This window comes from Salvelinus namaycush, chromosome 38 (genome assembly GCF_016432855.1).
Source record: "Salvelinus namaycush isolate Seneca chromosome 38, SaNama_1.0, whole genome shotgun sequence".
Classification (NCBI taxonomy): Eukaryota; Metazoa; Chordata; class Actinopteri; order Salmoniformes; family Salmonidae; genus Salvelinus; species Salvelinus namaycush.
Genome location: NC_052344.1, coordinates 22126793 through 22153671, shown reverse-complemented (window position 1 = coordinate 22153671; position 26879 = coordinate 22126793). Strand labels below are relative to the sequence as shown.

General features: G+C 46.2%; 1 protein-coding gene across 1 annotated transcript in view; it reads right to left on the bottom strand.

The window, feature by feature from the left end:
- Nucleotides 1–1960: 1960 nt before the first annotated feature.
- LOC120032164 (ELKS/Rab6-interacting/CAST family member 1-like) overlaps nt 1961–26879 on the bottom strand; it is a 44283-nt gene continuing 19364 nt past the window's right edge. The window contains exons 2-3 of the mRNA XM_038978132.1: nt 6091–6621; nt 1961–3794 (exon numbers count right to left, since the gene is read on the bottom strand). Of these exons, the coding sequence (XP_038834060.1) occupies nt 3282–3794; nt 6091–6324 (747 nt within the window). The 5' untranslated portion in view covers nt 6325–6621 and the 3' untranslated portion in view covers nt 1961–3281. The remainder of the gene's footprint in view (nt 3795–6090; nt 6622–26879) is intronic.

Here is a 26879-nt window from a genome sequence, read left to right as displayed (position 1 = left end):
TTTAAAATGTTGATTACTTGTCCTTGCCACTATCATTCACCCGGGAATGATAATGATATCAAAATATTTTTTTGCTAACGTCTGATGAGGGTCCCTGGGTCGCCAGTTTGCCTGGGAGGGGGTCCCTAGGCAAGATAAGGTTAAGGCTCCTGATTTAAAAGAATAGAAGGAGATGACAGTCATTTTGGATAAAAACCTCTCCTAAAAGACACGTCATATTCTATTACAGATCACCTGTTGAGAGATGACCTCGTTGTCACTGAGGTACATGGTCCGGAGGTGGCATAGGCCGCGTTCAGAGACTGGATGTTCTCCATGGAGAGGGTCTTTCCCCCGGCCCTCCTGTACTTTGGTGCGACGGTGGCCGAGGCGCGGGGAGCGGGGCAGGCAGGGGAGCGTCCGGGACTCTGCCTGCTGCCGTTGTTGCCCTCCATCTTGGCAACGGAGCGGGCGCTGCCGTACATGGTCAGGAGTCAGGGGTTAAGTCAAGGGCTGGGGTGAGGGTTAAAGGTGAGATACTGAGACTCAGTGGCCTCAGTGATCCTCCAATAGATATGGACTACAGTGTCCTGATACAGAGAGTTCCACTATGTGGTTACTGACTGGCAGTCTGTCTTAGCTGAAGGAGAGGAACAGATTGTTCATGTTCAAAGATCCTGTATTTCCTGGATGATTGGACATGCTGATGGTCAACTTGGCTAGTAAGGTGGTTAAAACATCCATTTAGTCCTGTGGTCCTGGATGATGCAATGATCTGTAAGAGAGAAAGATAAAAGACTTTAAGCTAAAAAAAGAGGAGAGAATTCACCACTCCCCTGTGTTACATCACTGAGAATTCACCACTCCCCTGTGTTACATCACTTAAATTCACCACACCCCTGTGTTACATCACTTAGAATTCCACACTCCCCTGAGTTACATCACTGAGAATTCACCACTCCCCTGTGTTACATCACTGAGAATTCACCACCCCCCTGTGTTACATCACTGAATTCACCACTCCCCTGTGTTACATCACTTAGAATTCACCACTCCCCTTGTTACATCACTTAGAATTCACCACTCCCCGAGTTACATCACTGAGAATTCACCACTCCCCTGTGTTACATCACTGAGAATTCACCACCCCCCTGTGTTACATCACTGATTTCACCACTCCCCTGTGTTACATCACTGAGAATTCAGCACTCCCCTGGTTACATCACTTAGAATTCACCACTCCCCTTGTTACATCACTTAGAATTCACCACTCCCTGAGTTACATCACTGAGAATTCACCACCCCCCGTGTTACATCATTGAGAATTCACCACTCCCCTGTGTTACATCACTGAGATTCACCACCCCCCTGTGTTACATCACTGGAATTCACCACTCCCCTGTGTTACATCACTGAGAATTCACCACTCCCCTGTGTTACATCACTGAGAATTCACCACTCCCCTGTGTTACATCACTGAGAATTCACCACTCCCCTGTGTTACATCATGAGAATTCACCACTCCCCTGTGTTACATCACTGAGAATTCACCACTCCCTGTGTTACATCACTGGATATTCACCACTCCCCTGTGTTACATCACTGAGAATTCACCACTCCCCTGTGTTACATCACTGAGAATTCACCACTCCCCTGGGTTACATCACTGAGAATTCACCACTCCCCTGTGTTACATCACTCAGAATTCACCACTCCCCTGTGTTACATCACTGAGAATTCACCATCCCCTGTGTTACATCACTGATTATTCACAGTGACGTGGCAGCATGCCATAATGTAATAAGCTCCATACAGTGTGCAGCTCCTTTTGTAATGTTGTGTGTATGAAATTCTGTGTACAGTAGACAATACGGAGAATAAGTCATGGAAGTTTCCATTTATGCTCACAGTGTACAGAAATACCACATACAATATCTTAGTATAGTATACACAAAATAGTCAAGACACCAACAGAATTAGATCAAACTGTCTCCATCCTTCACTACAGAATTAGATCAAACTGTCTCCATCCTTCACTACAGAATTAGATCAAACTGTCTCCATCCTTCACTACAGAATTAGATCAAACTGTCTCCATCCTTCCCTACAGAATTAGATCAAACTGTCTCCATCCTTCACTACAGAATTAGATAAAACTGGCTCCATCCTTCAGTACAGAATTAGATCAAACTGTCTCCATCCTTCACTACAGAATTAGATCAAACTGTCTCCATCCTTCACTACAGAATTAGATCAAACTGTCTCCATCCTTCACTACAGAATTAGATCAAACTGGCTCCATCCTTCACTACAGAATTAGATCAAACTGTCTCCATCCTTCACTACAGAATTAGATAAAACTGTCTCCATCCTTCAGTACAGAATTAGATCAAACTGTCTCCATCCTTCACTACAGAATTAGATAAAACTGTCTCCATCCTTCACTACAGAATTAGATCAAACTGTCTCCATCCTTCACTACAGAATTAGATAAAACTGGCTCCATCCTTCAGTACAGAATTAGATCAAACTGTCTCCATCCTTCACTACAGAATTAGATAAAACTGGCTCCATCCTTCACTACAGAATTAGATAAAACTGGTTCCATCCTTCACTACAGAATTAGATCAAACTGGCTCCATCCTTCACTACAGAATTAGATCAAACTGGTTCCATCCTTCACTACAGAATTAGATCAAACTGGCTCCATCCTTCACTACAGAATTAGATCAAACTGGTTCCATCCTTCACTACAGAATTAGATCAAACTGTCTCCATCCTTCACTACAGAATTAGATCAAACTGTCTCCATCCTTCACTACAGAATTAGATCAAACTGTCTCCATCCTTCACTACAGAATTAGATAAAACTGGTTCCATCCTTCACTACAGAATTAGGATACCATCTCAAAATTGTCTTCCCAATAAGAGGTTGTAATCAAGCCTTGTGGGATCAAATCTGCCCAGACAGACCCCAGATTTATCCAACTCAGCAGACAGGCGAACCAGCTGCTCACTGACCGACGTCACACGCTCACACGCACACACAGCCGGAGGGGAAACAGGCGGAAGGCAGATCTCTGGCTGACTGTGAGCTAAATATGGAAGAGACAACAACAGCACTAACAGCTTATACAACTAAGTCTGACCTCTTCACCTTCGACCAGGGTCACAACACCATGCAGAACGACCAACAACTGACCCAATGGTTAGAACCCTTAGGTTCCCTTAGGACCAACCTTCCAACTTCCAAGCAAGTCTCCGCATCCCATCTGAATGACTTCACACTCCTTCCAGTCTAACTACATGTACTGCCAGTGACTCCAGGATCGTACCTGAGTCTCGTCCTGCACCACTCTGTACTGCTCCTTCCAGACGGAGATCTTGGACACCTCGTCCTTCCTCAGGGCTCTCTCCTTCTTCAGCTCGGGGCTCCAGAAGGTCTTGATGGAGTTCATGGATGAGCTCAGCTTGCTCTCCTTCATATCCACCTCCTCCCGGAGGAGCGCGTTCTCCCTCAGCACCTCCTTCAGCTGGGTCTGGAGGTCCATGATGGTGTTGTCTCTGGTTTGGCGTAAGGAGTGAGGCACCGTGGACGCCTGCTGGAGGCTGGACTGGGACGAGGACACGTGGTCACACCCAAACGCGATGCTGTCACTGGGCATGGACGAGCCTCCACCTCCCTGGCTGATGTTGGGGTTGGAGCCCATGGCGGTTGTCCGGACGCCATAAGGGAGCTTTGCTCCGGAGCGACCCAGGGTCATGGTGCTCTTGGGCAGGCTAGGGTCGTGGTTGGGGTTGGGATAGGCCTGGGTCTATAATAGATCGGATTAGATTAGAATTACTTTATTGTGCACAAAATTAATTTAGTTAAGATCAGCATATTCAAATAAACAAACAACAAAATTCACATACAGGAATACAAACCATTTAAATAATTCACATCCATACAGTAGCTAAGTGTCTTCGGTAAAAGCAATGTGCTAGCCATACAGGAAGTGTCTTCGGTAAAAGCAAGGTGCTAGTCATACAGGAAGTGTCTTCGGTAAAAGCAAGGTGCTAGCCATACAGGAAGTGTCTTCGGTAAAAGCAAGGTGCTAGCCATACAGGAAGTGTCTTCGGTAAAAGCAAGGTGCTAGCCATACAGGAAGTGTCTTCGGTAAAAGCAAGGTGCTAGCCATACAGGAAGTGTCTTCGGTAAAAGCAAGGTGCTAGCCATACAGGAAGTGTCTTCGGTAAAAGCAAGGTGCTAGCCATACAGGAAGTGTCTTCGGTAAAAGCAATGTGCTAGCCATACAGGAAGTGTCTTCGGTAAAAGCAAGGTGCTAGTCATACAGGAAGTGTCTTTGGTAAAAGCAAGGTGCTAGTCATACAGGAAGTGTATTTGGCAAAAGCAAGGTGCTAGCCATACAGGAAGTGTCTTTGGTAAAAGCAAGGTGCTAGTCATACAGGAAGTGTCTTTGGTAAAAGCAATGTGCTAGTCATACAGGAAGTGTCTTTGGTAAAAGCAAGGTGCTAGTCATACAGGAAGTGTCTTTGGTAAAAGCAATGTGCTAGTCATACAGGAAGTGTCTTTGGTAAAAGCAATGTGCTAGTCATACAGGAAGTGTCTTTGGTAAAAGCAAGGTGCTAGTCATACAGGAAGTGTCTTTGGTAAAAGCAAGGTGCTAATCATAGTGTCATTTAAAACAGGTGTATTCAACCGGGTGTCCGCGGATCCCTAACGGTACTGCAGAGGGTCTGCAACTTATTTTAAAGTGGATTTATATTTTGCATTCTTTCAATGTTTTTATGAATATCACTAGTAACAACAGAATAAACAAAATATCAATGACATAACTACAGTAGAAAAGAGGAGAATATCTTCTTTCTAAAGATGTAAACTTTATTTTTCAAATCCTAATCCTGAGCAAATTACAGTCATTGGAGCCAGTTCCTCTCACTGCAGTATCTGACAGTCTATGAAACAGCAGCCACAGACAGGCGACCGGTGTGGCAGTGCCACTGGCTTCTGCTCAGCTTTCTTCACTTGGACACTCATTTCTGCCAACACACGGCTAACCTTTGTTGAACCAGCTAAACCGCTGCTCTTAGTGAAAATGTGTTTGGAGTCACCTTCCTAGCTAACAGGCTATATTAGAGGTACACTTCCTCTTCCAATTATAATGTGTTTGGAGTCACCTTCCTAGCTAATAGGCTGTATTAGAGTTACACTTCCTCCTCCAATTATCATGTGTTTGGAGTCACCTTCCTAGCTAACAGGCTATATTAGAGTTACACTTCCTGTTCCAATTATCATGTGTTTGGAGTCCCCTTCCTAGCTAACAGGCTGTATTAGAGGTACACTTCCTCCTCCAATTATCATGTGTTTGGAGTCACCTTCCTAGCTAACAGGCTATATTAGAGGTACACTTCCTCCTCCAATTATCATGTGTTTGGAGTCACCTTCCTAGCTAATAGGCTGTATTAGAGTTACACTTCCTCCTCCAATTATCATGTGTTTGGAGTCCCCTTCCTAGCTAACAGGCTGTATTAGAGTTACACTTCCTGTTCCAATTATCATGTGTTTGGAGTCACCTTCCTAGCTAATAGGCTGTATTAGAGTTACACTTCCTCTTCCAATTATCATGTGTTTGGAGTCACCTTCCTAGCTAATAGGCTGTATTAGAGTTACACTTCCTGTTCCAATTATCATGTGTTTGGAGTCACCTTCCTAGCTAACAGGCTGTATTAGAGTTACACTTCCTCCTCCAATTATCATGTGTTTGGAGTCACCTTCCTAGCTAACAGGCTATATTAGAGTTACACTTCCTCTTCCAATTATCATGTGGGGCGGTGAGAATAATGAAAAACCATCTACCAAATCTATACATTTTTAAAATGTTGATTACTTGTCCTTGCCACTATCATTCACCCGGGAATGATAATGATATACAAAATATTTTTTTGCTAACGTCTGATGAGGGTCCCTGGGTCGCCAGTTTGCCTGGGAGGGGGTCCCTAGGCAAGATAAGGTTTAAGGCTCCTGATTTAAAAGAATAGAAGGAGATGACAGTCATTTTGGATAAAAACCTCTCCTAAAAGACACGTCATATTCTATTACTAGATCACCTGTTGAGAGATGACCTCGTTGTCACTGAGGTACATGGGTCCGGAGGTGGCATAGGCCGCGTTCAGAGACTGGATGTTCTCCATGGAGAGGGTCTTTCCCCCGGGGCCTCCTGTACTGTTGGTGCGACGGTGGCCGAGGCGCGGGGAGCGGGGCAGGCAGGGGGAGCGTCCGGGACTCTGACTGCTGCCGTTGTTGCCCTCCATCTTGGCAACGGAGCGGGCGCTGCCGTACATGGTCAGGAGTCAGGGGTTAAGGGTCAAGGGCTGGGGGTGAGGGGTTAAAGGTGAGATACTGAGACTCAGTGGACTCAGTGATCCTCCAATAGATATGGACTACAGTGTCCTGATACAGAGAGTTACACTATGTGGTTACTGACTGGCAGTCTGTCTTAGCTGAAGGAGAGGAACAGATTGTTCATGTTCAAAGATCCTGTATTTCCTGGATGATTGGACGATGCTGATTGGTCAACTTGGCTAGTAAGGTGGTTTAAACATCCATTTAGTCCATGGGTCCTGGGATGATGCAATGATCTGTAAGAGAGAAAGAGATAAAAGACTTTAAGCTAAAAAAGAGGAGAGAATTCACCACTCCCCTGTGTTACATCACTGAGAATTCACCACTCCCCTGTGTTACATCACTTAGAATTCACCACACCCCTGTGTTACATCACTTAGAATTCACCACTCCCCTGAGTTACATCACTGAGAATTCACCACTCCCCTGTGTTACATCACTGAGAATTCACCACCCCCCTGTGTTACATCACTGAGAATTCACCACTCCCCTGTGTTACATCACTTAGAATTCACCACTCCCCTGTGTTACATCACTTAGAATTCACCACTCCCCTGAGTTACATCACTGAGAATTCACCACTCCCCTGTGTTACATCACTGAGAATTCACCACCCCCCTGTGTTACATCACTGAGAATTCACCACTCCCCTGTGTTACATCACTGAGAATTCAGCACTCCCCTGTGTTACATCACTTAGAATTCACCACTCCCCTGTGTTACATCACTTAGAATTCACCACTCCCCTGAGTTACATCACTGAGAATTCACCACCCCCCTGTGTTACATCATTGAGAATTCACCACTCCCCTGTGTTACATCACTGAGAATTCACCACCCCCCTGTGTTACATCACTGAGAATTCACCACTCCCCTGTGTTACATCACTGAGAATTCACCACTCCCCTGTGTTACATCACTGAGAATTCACCACTCCCCTGTGTTACATCACTGAGAATTCACCACTCCCCTGTGTTACATCACTGAGAATTCACCACTCCCCTGTGTTACATCACTGAGAATTCACCACTCCCCTGTGTTACATCACTGAGTATTCACCACTCCCCTGTGTTACATCACTGAGAATTCACCTCTCCCCTGTGTTACATCACTGAGAATTCACCACTCCCCTGGGTTACATCACTGAGAATTCACCACTCCCCTGTGTTACATCACTCAGAATTCACCACTCCCCTGTGTTACATCACTGAGAATTCACCACTCCCCTGTGTTACATCACTGATTATTCACAGTGACGTGGCAGCATGCCATAATGTAATAAGCTCCATACAGTGTGCAGCTCCTTTTGTAATGTTGTGTGTATGAAATTCTGTGTACAGTAGACAATACGGAGAATAAGTCATGGAAGTTTCCATTTATAGCTCACAGGTGTACAGAAATACCACATACAATATCTTAGTATAGTATACACAAAATAGTCAAGACACCAACACACACACACACACACACACACACACACACACACACACACACACACACACACACACACACACACACACACACACACACACACACACACACACACACACACAGACACACAGACACACACACACACACATGCAGGATAGAGGACACAGGCTGTAGTAGAGAGAGAGAGGACAGTGGATGGTGTCTGTCAGATACTGTCCCAGTAGAGGAAATAATGGCCTAATGAACAGCTCTGGCAATAATCAGCCTCCTCACCTGCCACTCTCCTGCCTCCTCCCCTCTCCTCTTCTCTCCTCTCCTCCCTCCCTCCCCCTCCTCCTCTCCGGACTCCTGGCCAGGTCCAGGTTGTATCTGGGTCACTCACATGCCATACTGTATTTACTCGAGCTGCCTGCCTGTCTGGGTGACCCTGCCAGCAGACAAGCTTCTCTCTCTCTCTCTCTCATAAACACTCTCCCTTTCCTACTCTTTCTCTCCCTCTCTCCCTTCCTCTCTCTCTTCTAGTAAGCTATCCACATTCTCCCTCTGTAATAATCACCTCTCTGTGGTTTCCATAATAAATTGTGTCCCAGACAGGGCCTCACTGCCCTTTCTAACTGAAGCAACACGCCTCCCATTCCACACACACACACCAGCACGCAGGCTCTCTCTCCGTCTCTCTTTCCGTCACCGCCCAATAGCAATCTGGAAAACACACTCAATACAGTCTGCCTCCACGAGCCATTGGAAAACCCACCACTCAATACAGTCTGCCTCCACGAGCCATTGGAAAACCCAACACTCAATACAGTCTGCCTCGACGAGCCATTGGAAAACCCAACACTCAATACAGTCTGCCTCCACGAGCCATTGGAAAACCCAACACTCAATACAGTCTGCCTCCACGAGCCATTGGAAAACCCAACACTCAATACAGTCTGCCTCCACGAGCCATTGGAAAACACACCACTCAATACAGTCTGCCTCCACAAGCCATTGGAAAACCCAACACTCAATACAGTCTGCCTCCACGAGCCATTGGAAAACACACCACTCAATACAGTCTGCCTCCACAAGCCATTGGAAAACCCAACACTCAATACAGTCTGCCTCCACAAGCCATTGGAAAACCCAACACTCAATACAGTGTGCCTCCACGAGCCATTGGAAAACACACTCAATACAGTCTGCCTCCACGAGCCATTGGAAAACACACTCAATACAGTCTGCCTCCACGAGCCATTGGAAAACCCAACACTCAATACAGTCTGCCTCCACAAGCCATTGGAAAACCCACTCAATACAGTCTGCCTCCACAAGCCATTGGAAAACACACTCAATACAGTCTGCCTCCACAAGCCATTGGAAAACACACTCAATACAGTCTGCCTCCACGAGCCATTGGAAAACCCAACACTCAATACAGTCTGCCTCCACGAGCGATTGGAAAACCCAACACTCAATACAGTCTGCCTCCACGAGCCATTGGAAAACCCAACACTCAATACAGTCTGCCTCCACGAGCCATTGGAAAACACACTCAATACAGTCTGCCTCCACGAGCCATTGGAAAACACACCACTCAATACAGTCTGCCTCCACAAGCCATTGGAAAACCCAACACTCAATACAGTCTGCCTCCACGAGCCATTGGAAAACACACCACTCAATACAGTCTGCCTCCACAAGCCATTGGAAAACCCAACACTCAATACAGTCTGCCTCCACAAGCCATTGGAAAACCCAACACTCAATACAGTCTGCCTCCACGAGCCATTGGAAAACACACTCAATACAGTCTGCCTCCACGAGCCATTGGAAAACACACTCAATACAGTCTGCCTCCACGAGCCATTGGAAAACCCAACACTCAATACAGTCTGCCTCCACAAGCCATTGGAAAACCCACTCAATACAGTCTGCCTCCACAAGCCATTGGAAAACACACTCAATACAGTCTGCCTCCACAAGCCATTGGAAAACACACTCAATACAGTCTGCCTCCACGAGCCATTGGAAAACCCAACACTCAATACAGTCTGCCTCCACGAGCGATTGGAAAACCCAACACTCAATACAGTCTGCCTCCACGAGCCATTGGAAAACCCAACACTCAATACAGTCTGCCTCCACGAGCCATTGGAAAACACACTCAATACAGTCTGCCTCCACGAGCCATTGGAAAACACACCACTCAATACAGTCTGCCTCCACAAGCCATTGGAAAACCCACCACTCAATACAGTCTGCCTCCACGAGCCATTGGAAAACCCACCACTCAATACAGTCTGCCTCCACGAGCCATTGGAAAACACACCACTCAATACAGTCTGCCTCCACAAGCCATTGGAAAACCCAACACTCAATACAGTCTGCCTCCACGAGCCATTGGAAAACCCAACACTCAATACAGTCTGCCTCCACGAGCCATTGGAAAACACACTCAATACAGTCTGCCTCCACGAGCCATTGGAAAACCCAACACTCAATACAGTCTGCCTCCACGAGCGATTGGAAAACCCAACACTCAATACAGTCTGCCTCCACGAGCCATTGGAAAACCCAACACTCAATACAGTCTGCCTCCACGAGCCATTGGAAAACACACTCAATACAGTCTGCCTCCACGAGCCATTGGAAAACACACCACTCAATACAGTCTGCCTCCACAAGCCATTGGAAAACCCACCACTCAATACAGTCTGCCTCCACGAGCCATTGGAAAACCCACCACTCAATACAGTCTGCCTCCACGAGCCATTGGAAAACACACCACTCAATACAGTCTGCCTCCACAAGCCATTGGAAAACCCAACACTCAATACAGTCTGCCTCCACGAGCCATTGGAAAACCCAACACTCAATACAGTCTGCCTCCACGAGCCATTGGAAAACCCACCACTCAATACAGTCTGCCTCCACAAGCCATTGGAAAACCCAACACTCAATACAGTCTGCCTCCACGAGCCATTGGAAAACCCAACACTCAATACAGTCTGCCTCGACGAGCCATTGGAAAACACACTCAATACAGTCTGCCTCCACGAGCCATTGGAAAACCCAACACTCAATACAGTCTGCCTCCACGAGCCATTGGAAAACCCACCACTCAATACAGTCTGCCTCCACAAGCCATTGGAAAACCCACCACTCAATACAGTCTGCCTCCACGAGCCATTGGAAAACACACTCAATACAGTCTGCCTCCACGAGCCATTGGAAAACCCACTCAATACAGTCTGCCTCCACGAGCCATTGGAAAACCCAACACTCAATACAGTCTGCCTCCACGAGCCATTGGAAAACCCAACACTCAATACAGTCTGCCTCCACAAGCCATTGGAAAACCCACTCAATACAGTCTGCCTCCACGAGCCATTGGAAAACCCAACACTCAATACAGTCTGCCTCCACGAGCCATTGGAAAACCCACCACTCAATACAGTCTGCCTCCACAAGCCATTGGAAAACCCAACACTCAATACAGTCTGCCTCCACGAGCCATTGGAAAACACACCACTCAATACAGTCTGCCTCCACAAGCCATTGGAAAACCCACCACTCAATACAGTCTGCCTCCACGAGCCATTGGAAAACCCACCACTCAATACAGTCTGCCTCCACGAGCCATTGGAAAACACACCACTCAATACAGTCTGCCTCCACAAGCCATTGGAAAACCCAACACTCAATACAGTCTGCCTCCACGAGCCATTGGAAAACCCAACACTCAATACAGTCTGCCTCCACGAGCCATTGGAAAACCCAACACTCAATACAGTCTGCCTCCACAAGCCATTGGAAAACCCACTCAATACAGTCTGCCTCCACGAGCCATTGGAAAACCCAACACTCAATACAGTCTGCCTCCACGAGCCATTGGAAAACCCAACACTCAATACAGTCTGCCTCCACGAGCCATTGGAAAACCCACCACTCAATACAGTCTGCCTCCACAAGCCATTGGAAAACCCAACACTCAATACAGTCTGCCTCCACGAGCCATTGGAAAACACACCACTCAATATTGTCTGCCTCCACAAGCCATTGGAAAACCCACCACTCAATACAGTCTGCCTCCACAAGCCATTGGAAAACCCAACACTCAATACAGTCTGCCTCCACGAGCCATTGGAAAACACACCACTCAATACAGTCTGCCTCCACAAGCCATTGGAAAACCCACCACTCAATACAGTCTGCCTCCACGAGCCATTGGAAAACCCACCACTCAATACAGTCTGCCTCCACGAGCCATTGGAAAACACACCACTCAATACAGTCTGCCTCCACAAGCCATTGGAAAACCCAACACTCAATACAGTCTGCCTCCACGAGCCATTGGAAAACCCAACACTCAATACAGTCTGCCTCCACGAGCCATTGGAAAACCCACCACTCAATACAGTCTGCCTCCACAAGCCATTGGAAAACCCAACACTCAATACAGTCTGCCTCCACGAGCCATTGGAAAACACACTCAATACAGTCTGCCTCCACGAGCCATTGGAAAACCCAACACTCAATACAGTCTGCCTCCACGAGCCATTGGAAAACCCACCACTCAATACAGTCTGCCTCCACAAGCCATTGGAAAACCCAACACTCAATACAGTCTGCCTCCACGAGCCATTGGAAAACACACCACTCAATACAGTCTGCCTCCACAAGCCATTGGAAAACCCACCACTCAATACAGTCTGCCTCCACGAGCCATTGGAAAACCCACCACTCAATACAGTCTGCCTCCACGAGCCATTGGAAAACACACCACTCAATACAGTCTGCCTCCACAAGCCATTGGAAAACCCAACACTCAATACAGTCTGCCTCCACGAGCCATTGGAAAACCCAACACTCAATACAGTCTGCCTCCACGAGCCATTGGAAAACCCACCACTCAATACAGTCTGCCTCCACAAGCCATTGGAAAACCCAACACTCAATACAGTCTGCCTCCACGAGCCATTGGAAAACACACTCAATACAGTCTGCCTCCACGAGCCATTGGAAAACCCAACACTCAATACAGTCTGCCTCCACGAGCCATTGGAAAACCCACCACTCAATACAGTCTGCCTCCACAAGCCATTGGAAAACCCAACACTCAATACAGTCTGCCTCCACGAGCCATTGGAAAACCCACTCAATACAGTCTGCCTCCACAAGCCATTGGAAAACACACTCAATACAGTCTGCCTCCACAAGCCATTGGAAAATCCAACACTCAATACAGTCTTTCTTCATCCGTGGATATAGACTAGCTCCCTCAAACTCAACTCTGGACCTCCAAGCCAGTTCCACTGCGTTTTGCCATTGTTCCCTCTAATCAGGGACTGATGTGGACCTGGGACACCAGGTGGATGATTTCCCTCTAATCAGGGACTGATGTGGACCTGGGACACCAGGTGGGTGATTCCCCTCTAATCAGGGACTGATGTGGACCTGGGACACCAGGTGGGTGATTCCCCTCTAATCAGGGACTGATGTGGACCTGGGACACCAGGTGGGTGATATGAATGATCAGGTAGAACAGAAAACCAGCAGGCTCCGGACCTCGTAGGGTCAGAGTAGAATAGCCCTGGACTAGCTAATCAATAAGCAGCAACATCAGGGAATAACAACTATGGTTCCATCTATCCAGGCTAGGGTTAGTACATACTACTAGGGTTAGTACATACTACTAGGGTTGGTACATACTACTAGGGTTAGTACATACTACTAGGGTTGCAAAGGGTAGGAAACTTTCCAGTAAATTTCTGGAATTTTTCCAGAAATTTTCCATGGGAAGTTAAGCCCTGGAATTTGGGGAATTTTGATTAAATTCATCAAAAAAGTTAACTTATAACAGTGAAACTTTTTTTGTGGGATACACATAAGGCAATTCTAGGTCTTGTGGCATATTTTCCCAAAACTATTCCAAACCCTCTGCATGCACAGTGCATTCTTCCATCACATGTACAGCTGATTCTCAAGATCTTGCACACTAATGAGATGCCATTGAGCCCAGACTACTACACTGTCTGAGCCAAGGACTACATGCTTTCTGGTAAGTTTTGATTACAATACTGGGTGGGGTGACAGAGACAGGACAGTTGGTAGAATAGCACTGCCAGGGACCAGTCGAACCTCCTAACTACAGTGTCTAGGAATAGAAGGCTTGCAGCATTCAGCATCATCTGATGTCTGACATTCAGCAGGATCAAAGAGCCCTGTGTCTTAACCATCTCTCCATATGAGGCTGTTTGTTCAGTCACACACCGTCCACTTTAAAACCCTCTCATTGTTCCTATGAACGCGGCTCACAGAGTTCACAAGACATAACACACCTCATCTCCACACGCCCTCTGACCTCTACAGCCTGTGGCGTTTCACTCTAACCTCTATTACTGTAAACAATCTGTCCTCCTCTTCCACCATGATACAAGTCTTCTGACTCCTCCTCCACCCTCAGGTAACATGATAACAGTCTGACTCCTCCTCCACCCTCAGGTAACATGATAACAGTCTGACTCCTCCTCCACCCTCAGGTAACATGATAACAGTCTGACTCCTCCTCCACCCTCAGATAACATGATAACAGTCTGACTCCTCCTCCACCCTCAGGTAACATGATAACAGTCTGACTCCTCCTCCACCCTCAGGTAACATGATAACAGTCTGACTCCTCCTCCACCCTCAGGTAACATGATAACAGTCTGACTCCTCCTCCACCCTCAGGTAACATGATAACAGTCTGACTCCTCCTCCACCCTCAGATAACATGATAACAGTCTGACTCCTCCTCCACCCTCAGGTAACATGATAACAGTCTGACTCCTCCTCCACCCTCAGGTAACATGATAACAGTCTGACTCCTCCTCCACCCTCAGGTAACATGATAACAGTCTGACTCCTCCTCCACCCTCAGGTAACATGACACTGTAACAGTCTCTGACGTCAGAGTGGTGACTAACCTGGAACAACCTCCTTCAGCCTCCAGGGCACTTTGAGGAACCAGACATCATCTGACAACAACACACACACACACACACACACACACCCTCTGACATGAGGTCTCTCCCTCTAGCCTCTCTACTTCACGTTCTCATTACTTATTGAAAGAATGCTAGAAATATTCCCTTTATGGAGAAGAGGACGAGAGTCTGGCAGAGAAAGCACTCTGACACACACACACACACACACTCTCACACACACACCTTGTGATATTTATAGTCTGTTACAGGGGGCCCATATGAGAGATTATAATAACACACACACGTGTCCAAAATGATAAGTCTTGTCAGTATGTAACACATATCATGTAGGGAGGGGTCCAGAGTTTTGCTCCGACGTAGGAAAACTCCAGGCTCTTAGCATAATCAGCTGTGATGTGTTCTCTTCCACTACTATCCTTAAAACTCAGGTGGTAGAGAAACATTTTACATTGAAACGAATGACTGACGGTCTAGAATCTCTATATAACCACTAGAAGGTATATCAATCTTCTGACAGTCTAGAATCTCTATATAACCACTAGAAGGTATATCAGCCTTCTGACAGTCTAGAATCTCTATATAACCACTAGAAGGTATATCAACATTCTGACAGTCTAGAATCTCTATATAACCACTAGAAGGTATATCAATCTTCTGACAGTCTAGAATCTCTATATAACCACTAGAAGGTATATCAGCCTTCTGACAGTCTAGAATCTCTATATAACCACTAGAAGGTATATCAACATTCTGACAGTCTAGAATCTCTATATAACCACTAGAAGGTATATCAGCCTTCTGACAGTCTAGAATCTCTATATAACCACTAGAAGGTATATCAACATTCTGACAGTCTAGAATCTCTATATAACCACTAGAAGGTATATCAACATTCTGACAGTCTAGAATCTCTATATAACCACTAGAAGGTATATCAACATTCTGACAGTCTAGAATCTCTATATAACCACTAGAAGGTATATCAGCCTTCTGACAGTCTAGAATCTCTATATAACCACTAGAAGGTATATCAACATTCTGACAGTCTAGAATCTCTATATAACCACTAGAAGGTATATCAGCCTTCTGACAGTCTAGAATCTCTATATAACCACTAGAAGGTATATCAACCTTCTGACAGTCTAGAATCTCTATATAACCACTAGAAGGTATATCAACCTTCTGACAGTCTAGAATCTCTATAGAACCACTAGAAGGTATATCAACCTTCTGACAGTCTAGAATCTCTATATAACCACTAGAAGGTATATCAACCTTCTGACAGTCTAGAATCTCTATATAACCACTAGAAGGTATATCAACATTCTGACAGTCTAGAATCTCTATATAACCACTAGAAGGTATATCAGCCTTCTGACAGTCTAGAATCTCTAAATAACCACTAGAGGGTATATCAGCCTTCTGACAGTCTAGAATCTCTATATAACCACTAGAAGGTATATCAACCTTCTGACAGTCTAGAATCTCTATATAACCACTAGAAGGTATATCAACCTTCTGACAGTCTAGAATCTCTATAGAACCACTAGAAGGTATATCAACCTTCTGACAGTCTAGAATCTCTATATAACCACTAGAAGGTATATCAATCTTCTGACAGTCTAGAATCTCTATATAACCACTAGAAGGTATATCAACATTCTGACAGTCTAGAATCTCTATATAACCACTAGAAGGTATATCAACATTCTGACAGTCTAGAATCTCTATATAACCACTAGAAGGTATATCAACATTCTGACAGTCTAGAATCTCTATATAACCACTAGAAGGTATATCAACAATCTCCAGCTGAATGAAGTGTTACCACAATTAGTGTAACAGCAATAAGTGATAAGTACCAAATACAGTAGCCATGGTTCCCACCTTGGTAGGAGGTAGGAAACATCACCTCCACTCCGCTGATCCTCAACACTGTGGCCCCACAAGTGTGCGTGCTCAGCCCCCTCCTGTACTCCCTGTTCACCCATGACTGCGTGGCCAAGCACGCCTCCAACTCAATCATAAAGTTTGCAGACGACACAACAGTAGTAGGCTTGATTACCAATGATGACGAGACAGCCTATAGGGAGGAGGTGAGGGCTCTGGGAGTATGGTGCCTGGAAGTGTGGTACTCTGGGAGTGTGGTGCCTCTCACTCAACATCAACAAAACAAAGGAAATTATCGTGGAATTCAGGAAACAGCAGAGGGTGCACCCCCCTATCTACATCTGTCGGGACCGCAGTGGAGAAGAATGAAAGCTTCAAGTTCCTTGTCGTACACAACACTGACAAACTGAAATGGACCGCCCACACAGACAGTGTGGTGAAGAAGGCACAACAGAGCCTTTTCAACCTCAGGAGGCTAAAGAATATTTGGCCATGTGCGGTGGGTGACAGCAGGCATAGGTCATCTGCGAAGAGTAGGCATTTAACCTCTGAATTGTGGAGACTAACACCAGGGGCTGAGGATTTTTCTAGAATAGTGGCCAATGCATTGATGTAAATATTGAAGAGTGCAGGGCTCAGATTACAACCCTGACGAAGGCCCCGCCCCTGGTTAAAGAATTCTGTTATCTTCTTGCCAATTTTAATGCTGCACGTATTGCCAGTATACATTGATTTAATTATGTCATATGTTTTACCCCCTACACCACTTTCAATAACTTTGTAGAACCGTCCTGTATGCCAAATAGAATCAAATGCTTTTTGGAAGTCGATAAAGCAAGCGTATATTTTGGTATTATTTTGGTGGAAATGTTTATCTATCAGGGTGTGTAGGGTGTAAATATGATCAGTTGTGCGATGTTTTGGTATAAATCCAATTTGGCTTTTACTCAAGACATTGTGCTTATTAAGGAAGTTTAGAACTCTTACATTTATAATACTACAGAAAACCTTCCCCAGGTTACTGTTCACACAAATGCCTCTGTAATTGTTAGGGTCAAATTTGTCTCCGTTTTTAAAGATTGGGGTTATGAGTCCTTGATTCCAGATGTCAGGGAAATAACCTACACTCAGGATCAAATTAAACCGTTTTAATATAGCCTCTCTCTCTCTCTCTCTCTCTCTCTCTCTCTCTCTCTCTCTCTCTCTCTCTCTCTCTCTCTCTCTCTCTCTCTCTCTCTCTCTCTCTCTCTCTCTCTCTCTCTCTCTCTCTCTCTCTCTCTCTCTCTCTCTCTCTCTCTCTCTCTCTCTCTCTCTCTCTCTCTCTCTCTCTCTCTCTCTCTCTCTCTCTCTCTGTCTGTCTGTCTGTCTGTCTGTCTGTCTGTCTGTCTGTCTGTCTGTCTGTCTGTCTGTCTGTCTGTCTGTCTGTCTGTCTGTCTGTCTGTCTGTCTGTCTGTCTGTCTGTCTGTCTGTCTGTCTGTCTGTCTGTCTGTCTGTCTGTCTGTCTGTCTGTCTGTCTGTCTGTCTGTCTGTCTGTCTGTCTGTCTGTGTGTGTGTGTGTGTGTGTGTGTGTGTGTGTGTGTGTGTGTGTGTGAGAACAGGAAACGTGAGATGCAGGGGGCGGGGTGTACGGACCATAGAGCTGTGCTGCTGGGGCGGGCTTGGCTCACACTGGAGCTACTGAAAACAGGCCAATCGCCAGGAGGACATTGCAGACATTATTGGCGTTACATTTTTAGTTACATTACCATGGAGTAAAAATTGTGCCTTCAATTATGTAATTATTGGGCCAATAAAAGGTACTTAAAAAATAAATAAAAAATCTCCCTCTCTCTCTTAATTCACTTTGATTTAAGGCCTTTATTGGCATGGGAAACATATGTTTACATTGCCAAAGCAAGTGAAATAGATAACAAATAAAAACATTTACATTGAACAGTAAACTCACAAAAGTTCCAAAAGAATAAAGACACATAAAATGTCATATTATGTATATTTACAGTGTTGTAACAATGTGCAAATGGTTAAAGTACAAAAGGGAAAATAAATAAGCATAAATATGGGTTGTATTTACAATGGTGTTTGTTCTTCACTGGTTGACCTTTTCTTGTGGCAACAGGTCACAAATCTTGCTGCTATAATGGCACACTGTGGTATTTCACCCAGTAGATATGGGAGTTTATCCAAATTGTGTTTGTTTTCAAATTCTTTGTGGGAAATCTCTAATATGGTAGAACATTTGGAGGGAGGTTAGGAAGTGCAGCTCAGTTTCCACCTCATTTTGTGGGCAGTGTGCACATAGCCTGTCTTCTCTTGAGAGCCAGGTCTGCCTACGGCGGCCTTTCTCAATAGCAAGGCTATGCTCACTGAGTCTGTACATAGTCAAAGCTTTCCTTAAGTTTGGGTCTGCCACTGTGGTCAGGAATTCTGTCACTGTGTACTCTCTGTTTAGGGACAAATAGCGTGTGTGTGTGTGTAATCTAGTTTGCTCTATTTTTTTGTAAATTCTTTCCAATGTGTCAAGTAATTCTCTTTTTGTTTTCTCATGATTTGGTTGGGTCTAATTGTGTTGCTGTCCTGGGGCTCTGAGGGGCTCTGTTTGTGTTGTATTTCTCTCTCTCTCTGTCCCTCTTCATCTGTCTTTCTCTCCCTCTCATTTATCTCACAGTATCACCGGTCAGGCAGTCACAACATGCTTTTGATCATTAGTGTGTCGGGGAGGGGGGTCAATTTAGAGAGAGAGAATATAGAGTACAGGGAGAGATGGTGAGAGAGAGAGAGAGAGAGAGAGAGAGAGAGAGAGAGAGAGAGAGAGAGAGAGAGAGAGAGAGAGAGAGAGGGGGCCAGTAGGAGAACTGAGCCTTTTCCTAGGCCGGGCTCCAATCGGAAGTCCAGACATGGAAACACACCGGAGACACAGAGATATCTGGCCACTGTACAGGAGATGTGGCCAAACTACAGAACATACACACACACACAGAACACACACAAACACACACGCAGAACACACACACACACACACACACACACACACACACACACACACACACGGAACACACAGAGAACACACACACACACAGAACACACACACACACGGAACACACAGAGAACACACACACAGAACACACACACACACACACACACACACAGTCACACAGATGGCAACACAGACATAAACATGTCTGCCAAGTCAGGCCTCTGTTTACCATCCTATCCTATCCTCCACCTCAACCCCGGCCCAGTAACACCAGACCCAGCTACAATCCTCTCCTCCACCTCAACCCAGGCCCAGTAACACCAGACCCAGCTACAATCCTATCCTCCACCTCTACCCAGGCCCAGTAACACCAGACCCAGCTACAATCCTATCCTCCACCTCTACCCAGGCCCAGTAACACCAGACCCAGCTACAATCCTATCCTCCACCTCTACCCAGGCCCAGTAACACCAGACCCAGCTACAATCCTATCCTCCACCTCTACCCAGGCCCAGTAACACCAGACCCAGCTACAATCCTATCCTCCACCTCTACCCAGGCCCAGTAACACCAGACCCAGCTACAATCCTATCCTCCACCTCTACCCAGGCCCAGTAACACCAGACCCAGCTACAATCCTATCCTCCACCTCTACCCAGGCCCAGTAACACCAGACCCAGCTACAATCCTATCCTCCACCTCTACCCAGGCCCAGTAACACCAGACCCAGCTACAATCCTATCCACCTCTACCCAGGCCCAGTAACACCAGACCCAGCTACAATCCTATCCTCCACCTCTACCCAGGCCCAGTAACACCAGACCCAGCTACAATCCTATCCTCCACCTCTACCCAGGCCCAGTAACACCAGACCCAGCTACAATCCTATCCACCTCTACCCAGGCCCAGTAACACCAGACCCAGCTACAATCCTATCCACCTCTACCCAGGCCCAGTAACACCAGACCCAGCTACAATCCTATCCTCCACCTCTACCCAGGCCCAGTAACACCAGACCCAGCTACAATCCTATCCACCTCTACCCAGGCCCAGTAACACCAGACCCAGCTACAATCCTATCCTCCACCTCAACCCAGGCCCAGTAACACCAGACCCAACTACAATCGTATCCTCCACCTCTACCCAGGCCCAGTAACACCAGACCCAGCTACAATCCTATCCTCCACCTCTACCCAGGCCCAGTAACACCAGACCCAGCTACAGGGAAACACAAGCTGGCCTCTCCATGCCTGTGTCACTATGACTGGGGTGGAACTGAACCAGAGCAGTCCCACAGACCAGCAGTCTGGTGGAAGACACCCCTAGGTACACATCTAGGATACGCTTTAACCTTCCCTGATCCTTGCATGGACATTAAAACCAGTAGATAGTGACAGCGCTGACGTCATCCACGTGTTCCTATGGAAATCTCCAGATGGCGCATGAAGCCGGAACTATTTGAATTTGAATGGGACTGAATGGCTGAGCATCAGAGCTGAAGGCTGGAGTGCTCTGGCCACCTCTGCTAATGTCACAACCAGTCAGCCACACGCACACACGCACGGCCATGCACGCACACACGCACGGCCATGCACGCACACACGCACGGCCATGCACGCACACACGCACGGCCATGCACGCACACACGCACGGCCATGCACGCACACACGCACGGCCATGCACACACACACGCACGGCCATGCACACACACACGCACGGCCATGCACACACACGCACGGCCATGCACACACACACGCACGGCCATGCACACACACGCACGGCCACATAAACACACGTGCAAACACACAAACACTTAACTGACCATCTGTTCTCTCCCCCCACAGGCCACCAAACACACACCTGGACACAGCAGGCCAGGACCCTGCCTCCAGGCAACCATTACACACACACACACACACACACACACACACACACACACACACACACACACACACACACACACACACACACACACACACACACACACACACACAGATAAAATCCAATCGAATCAAAATCAAACCAAATGTATTTATAAAGCCCTTTTTTACATCAGCAGATGTCACTAAGTGCTTATACAGAAACCCAGCCTAAAACCCCAAACAGCAGCAATGCAGATGTAGAGGCTCAGTGGTCATTATAGTCCTGACCATTGAACCTACTGAGCGTCTCTCCTACAACATGTTCACACTCTGTTAGACTCAGTCAGAACTGAGAGAGAGAGGAGAGAGAGAAGATAAGAGAGAGGAGAGAAGATAAGAGAGAGGAGAGAGAGGAGAGAGAGGAGAGAGAGGAGAGAGAGAAGAGAGAGGAGAGAGAGGAGAGAAGAGAGGAGAGAGGAGAGAGGAGAGAGAGAAGATAAGAGAGAGGAGAGAAGATAAGAGAGAGGAGAGAGAGGAGAGAGAGGAGAGAGAGGAGAGAGAGAAGAGAGAGGAGACAGACAGACAGACAGACAGACAGACAGACAGACAGACAGACAGACAGACAGACAGACAGACAGACAGACAGACAGACAGACAGACAGACAGACAGACAGACAGACAGACAGACAGACAGACAGACAGACAGAAGAGAGAGAGAGAGAGACAGACAGAAGAGAGAGAGAGAGAGACAGACAGAAGAGAGAGAGAGACAGAAGAGAGAGAGGAGAGAGACTGGAGAGAGAGAGGAGACAGACAGACAGACAGACAGATGAGTGAGAGAGAGAGACAGGCAGATGAGTGAGAGAGAGACAGAAGAGAGAGAGAGAGAGAGAGACAGAAGAGAGCGAGAGAGAGAGAAGCTTTTCTTGTAAGGCAAATTGAACAGAACCACTGAAGCAAGAAAGATCCAAGTGTTTTCCAAAAGTGTCCTTATAGGCTGACTCTTGAGCTGCAACAAAGAGACCAACCAAACGTCTCCTAATCCAGGTGGTGTGACTGTCATGTACATGTGTCACTGTTCCCATGGCGACGTGTGCAACAGGCCTCAGCATATGACTAAGACCGTGGCCCAAATGACACTATTTCCCAGGTCAAAAGTAGTGCACTAAATATCGAGTGGCCCAAATGGCACTACTTCCCAGGTCAAAAGTAGTGCACTAAATATCGAGTGGCCCAAATGGCACTACTTCCCAGGTCAAAAGTAGTGCACTAAATATCGAGTGGCCCAAATGGCACTACTTCCCAGGTCAAAAGTAGTGCACTAAATATCGAGTGGCCCAAATGGCACTACTTCCCAGGTCAAAAGTAGTGCACTAAATATCGAGTGGCCCAAATGGCACTACTTCCCAGGTCAAAAGTAGTGCACTAAATATCGAGTGGCCCAAATGGCACTACTTCCCAGGTCAAAAGTAGTGCACTAAATATGGAATAGGGTGCCATTTGGGACACAACTTTAAGATTACAATCAGTGGATCTCCAAAGAACAGAAACAGATTATAAAGCAAGTTGGAGGAAAACCGGGGACACCAAAGTAAGATGTAACCAGGGCAAACCACATACAAAATGTCAGGGTGATGTCGGCTCTAGATAAAGCTCAGGGCTAGAATTAAACTGAATTAAACTGAATTAAACTGAATTAAACGTTCACGTGGGTTCTAGTCAACTCATGAGATATGAACAGTTTAAAGAGATCATAGATCTTTGTTAATAATGTTCAAAAACAACAAAGAAGGCTTGTGTATTTCAAAGCATGAATTTCAACATGAACATTTGCTTCCTCTCCAAACAGTTACAAATAACTCTGATATTCAGTCGTTTCTGATTTACAGCGCCTTCAGAAAGCATTCAAACCCCTTGACTTGACATGCTGTGCCACAGATCTACACACAATACCCCATCATGTCAAAGTGGATTATTTATTGATTTATTTTTTACAAATGAATAAACATTTAAAAGCTGAAATGTCTTGAGTCTATAAGTTTGCGGTTGTATTATCACATGCACCAGTCTTGGAAGCTCTAAACCCAACAACACAGTCATCAATAACAACACAGTCATCAATAACAACACAGTCGTCAATAACAACGCAGTCGTCAATAACAACACAGTCGTCAATAACAACACAGTCGTCAATAACAACACAGTCGTCAATAACAACACAGTCGTCAATAACAACACAGTCGTCAATAACAACACAGTCGTCAATAACAACGCAGTCATCAATAACAACACAGTCGTCAATAACAACACAGTCGTCAATAACAACACAGTCATCAATAACAACACAGTCGTCAATAACAACACAGTCATCAATAACAACACAGTCATCAATAACAACACAGTCATCAATAACAACACAGTCGTCAATAACAACGCAGTCATCAATAACAACACAGTCGTCAATAACAACGCAGTCATCAATGTGTTACTAGAAATTACAAGAAGTAGAACAGGAACACACAAGAGATACGAAGAACACGATGAAGTAAGTCAGCAGACTATATACAGGGTCAGTTCCAGTACCATATTTACAGGGATACTGGAGTGATGGAGGTAGATATGTATAGGGGTAAGATGACAGGGATACTGGAGTGATGGAGGTAGATATGTATAGGGGTAAGATGACAGGGATACTGGAGTGATGGAGGTAGATATGTATAGGGGTAAGGTGACAGGGATACTGGAGTGATGGAGGTAGATATGTATAGGGGTAAGGTGACAGGGATACTGGAGTGATGGAGGTAGATATGTATAGGGGTAAGGTGACAGGGATACTGGAGTGATGGAGGTAGATATGTATAGGGGTAAGGTGACAGGGATACTGGAGTGATGGAGGTAGATATGTATAGGGGTAAGGTGACAGGGATACTGGAGTGATGGAGGTAGATATGTATAGGGGTAAGGTGACAGGGATACTGGAGTGATGGAGGTAGATATGTATAGGGGTAAGGTGACAGGGATACTGGAGTGATGGAGGTAGATATGTATAGGGGTAAGGTGACAGGGATACTGGAGTGATGGAGGTAGATATGTATAGGGGTAATGTGACAGGGATACTGGAGTGATGGAGGTAGATATGTATAGGGGTAAGGTGACAGGGATACTGGAGTGATGGAGGTAGATATGTATAGGGGTAAGGTGACAGGGATACTGGAGTGATGGAGGTAGATATGTATAGGGGTAAGGTGACAGGGATACTGGAGTGATGGAGGTAGATATGTATAGGGGTAAGGTGACAGGGATACTGGAGTGATGGAGGTAGATATGTATAGGGGTAAGGTGACTAGGCATCAGGATATACAGTACCAGTCAAAAGTTTGGACACACCTACTCATTCAAGGGTTTTCTCTTCATTTGTACTATTTTCTACATTGTAGAATAATAGTGAAGACATCAAAACTATGAAATAACACATATGGAATCATGTATTAACAAAAAAAGTGTTAAACAAATAAAAATATATTTTAGATTCTTCAAAGTAGCCACCCTTTGCCTTGATGACAGCTTTGCATTCTCTCAACCAGCTTCACCTGGAATGCTTTTCCAACAGTCTTGAAGGAATTCCCACATATGCTGAGCACTTGTTGGCTGCTTTTCCTTAACTCTGCAGTCCAACTCATCCCAAACAATCTCAATTGGGTTGAGGTTGGGTGATTGTTGAGGTTGGGTGATTGTTGAGGTTGGGTGATTGTTGAGGTTGGGTGATTGTGGAGGTTGGGTGATTGTGGAGGTTGGGTGATTGTTGAGGTCGGGTGATTGTGGAGGTTGGGTGATTGTGGAGGTTGGGTGATTGTTGAGGTTGGGTGATTGTTGAGGCTGGGTGATTGTGGAGGTTGGGTGATTGTTGAGGTTGGGTGATTGTTGAGGTTGGGTGATTGTTGAGGTTGGGTGATTGTGGAGGTTGGGTGATTGTGGAGGTTGGGTGATTGTGGAGGTTGGGTGATTGTTGAGGCTGGGTGATTGTTGAGGTTGGGTGATTGTTGAGGTTGGGTGATTGTTGAGGTTGGGTGATTGTTGAGGTTGGGTGATTGTGGAGGCTGGGTGATTGTGGAGGTTGGGTGATTGTTGAGGTTGGGTGATTGTTGAGGTTGGGTGATTGTTGAGGTTGGGTGATTGTGGAGGTTGGGTGATTGTTGAGGTTGGGTGATTGTGGAGGTTGGGTGATTGTGGAGGCTGGGTGATTGTTGAGGTTGGGTGATTGTGGAGGTTGGGTGATTGTGGAGGTTGGGTGATTGTTGAGGTTGGGTGATTGTTGAGGTTGGGTGATTGTGGAGGTTGGGTGATTGTGGAGGTTGGGTGATTGTGGAGGTTGGGTGATTGTGGAGGTTGGGTGATTGTGGAGGTTGGGTGATTGTTGAGGTTGGGTGATTGTTGAGGTTGGGTGATTGTTGAGGTTGGGTGATTGTGGAGGTTGGGTGATTGTTGAGGTTGGGTGATTGTTGAGGCTGGGTGATTGTGGAGGTTGGGTGATTGTTGAGGTTGGGTTGATTGTTGAGGTTGGGTGATTGTGGAGGTCGGGTGATTGTGGAGGTCGGGTGATTGTTGAGGTCAGGTGATTGTTGAGGTCGGGTGATTGTTGAGGTCGGGTGATTGTGGAGGTCGGGTGATTGTGGAGGTCGGGTGATTGTTGAGGTCGGGTGATTGTTGAGGTTGGGTGATTGTTGAGGTTGGGTGATTGTTGAGGTTGGGTGATTGTTGAGGTTGGGTGATTGTTGAGGTTGGGTGATTGTTGAGGTTGGGTGATTGTGGAGGTTGGGTGATTGTGGAGGTTGGGTGATTGTGGAGGTTGGGTGATTGTTGAGGCTGGGTGATTGTTGAGGTTGGGTGATTGTTGAGGTTGGGTGATTGTTGAGGTTGGGTGATTGTTGAGGTTGGGTGATTGTGGAGGTTGGGTGATTGTGGAGGTTGGGTGATTGTGGAGGTTGGGTGATTGTGGAGGCTGGGTGATTGTTGAGGTTGGGTGATTGTGGAGGTTGGGTGATTGTGGAGGTTGGGTGATTGTTGAGGTTGGGTGATTGTGGAGGTTGGGTGATTGTTGAGGTTGGGTGATTGTGGAGGTTGGGTGATTGTTGAGGTTGGGTGATTGTGGAGGTTGGGTGATTGTGGAGGTTGGGTGATTGTGGAGGTTGGGTGATTGTTGAGGTTGGGTGATTGTGGAGGTTGGGTGATTGTTGAGGTTGGGTGATTGTTGAGGTTGGGTGATTGTTGAGGTTGGGTGATTGTGGAGGTTGGGTGATTGTTGAGGTTGGGTGATTGTGGAGGTTGGGTGATTGTGGAGGTTGGGTGATTGTGGAGGTTGGGTG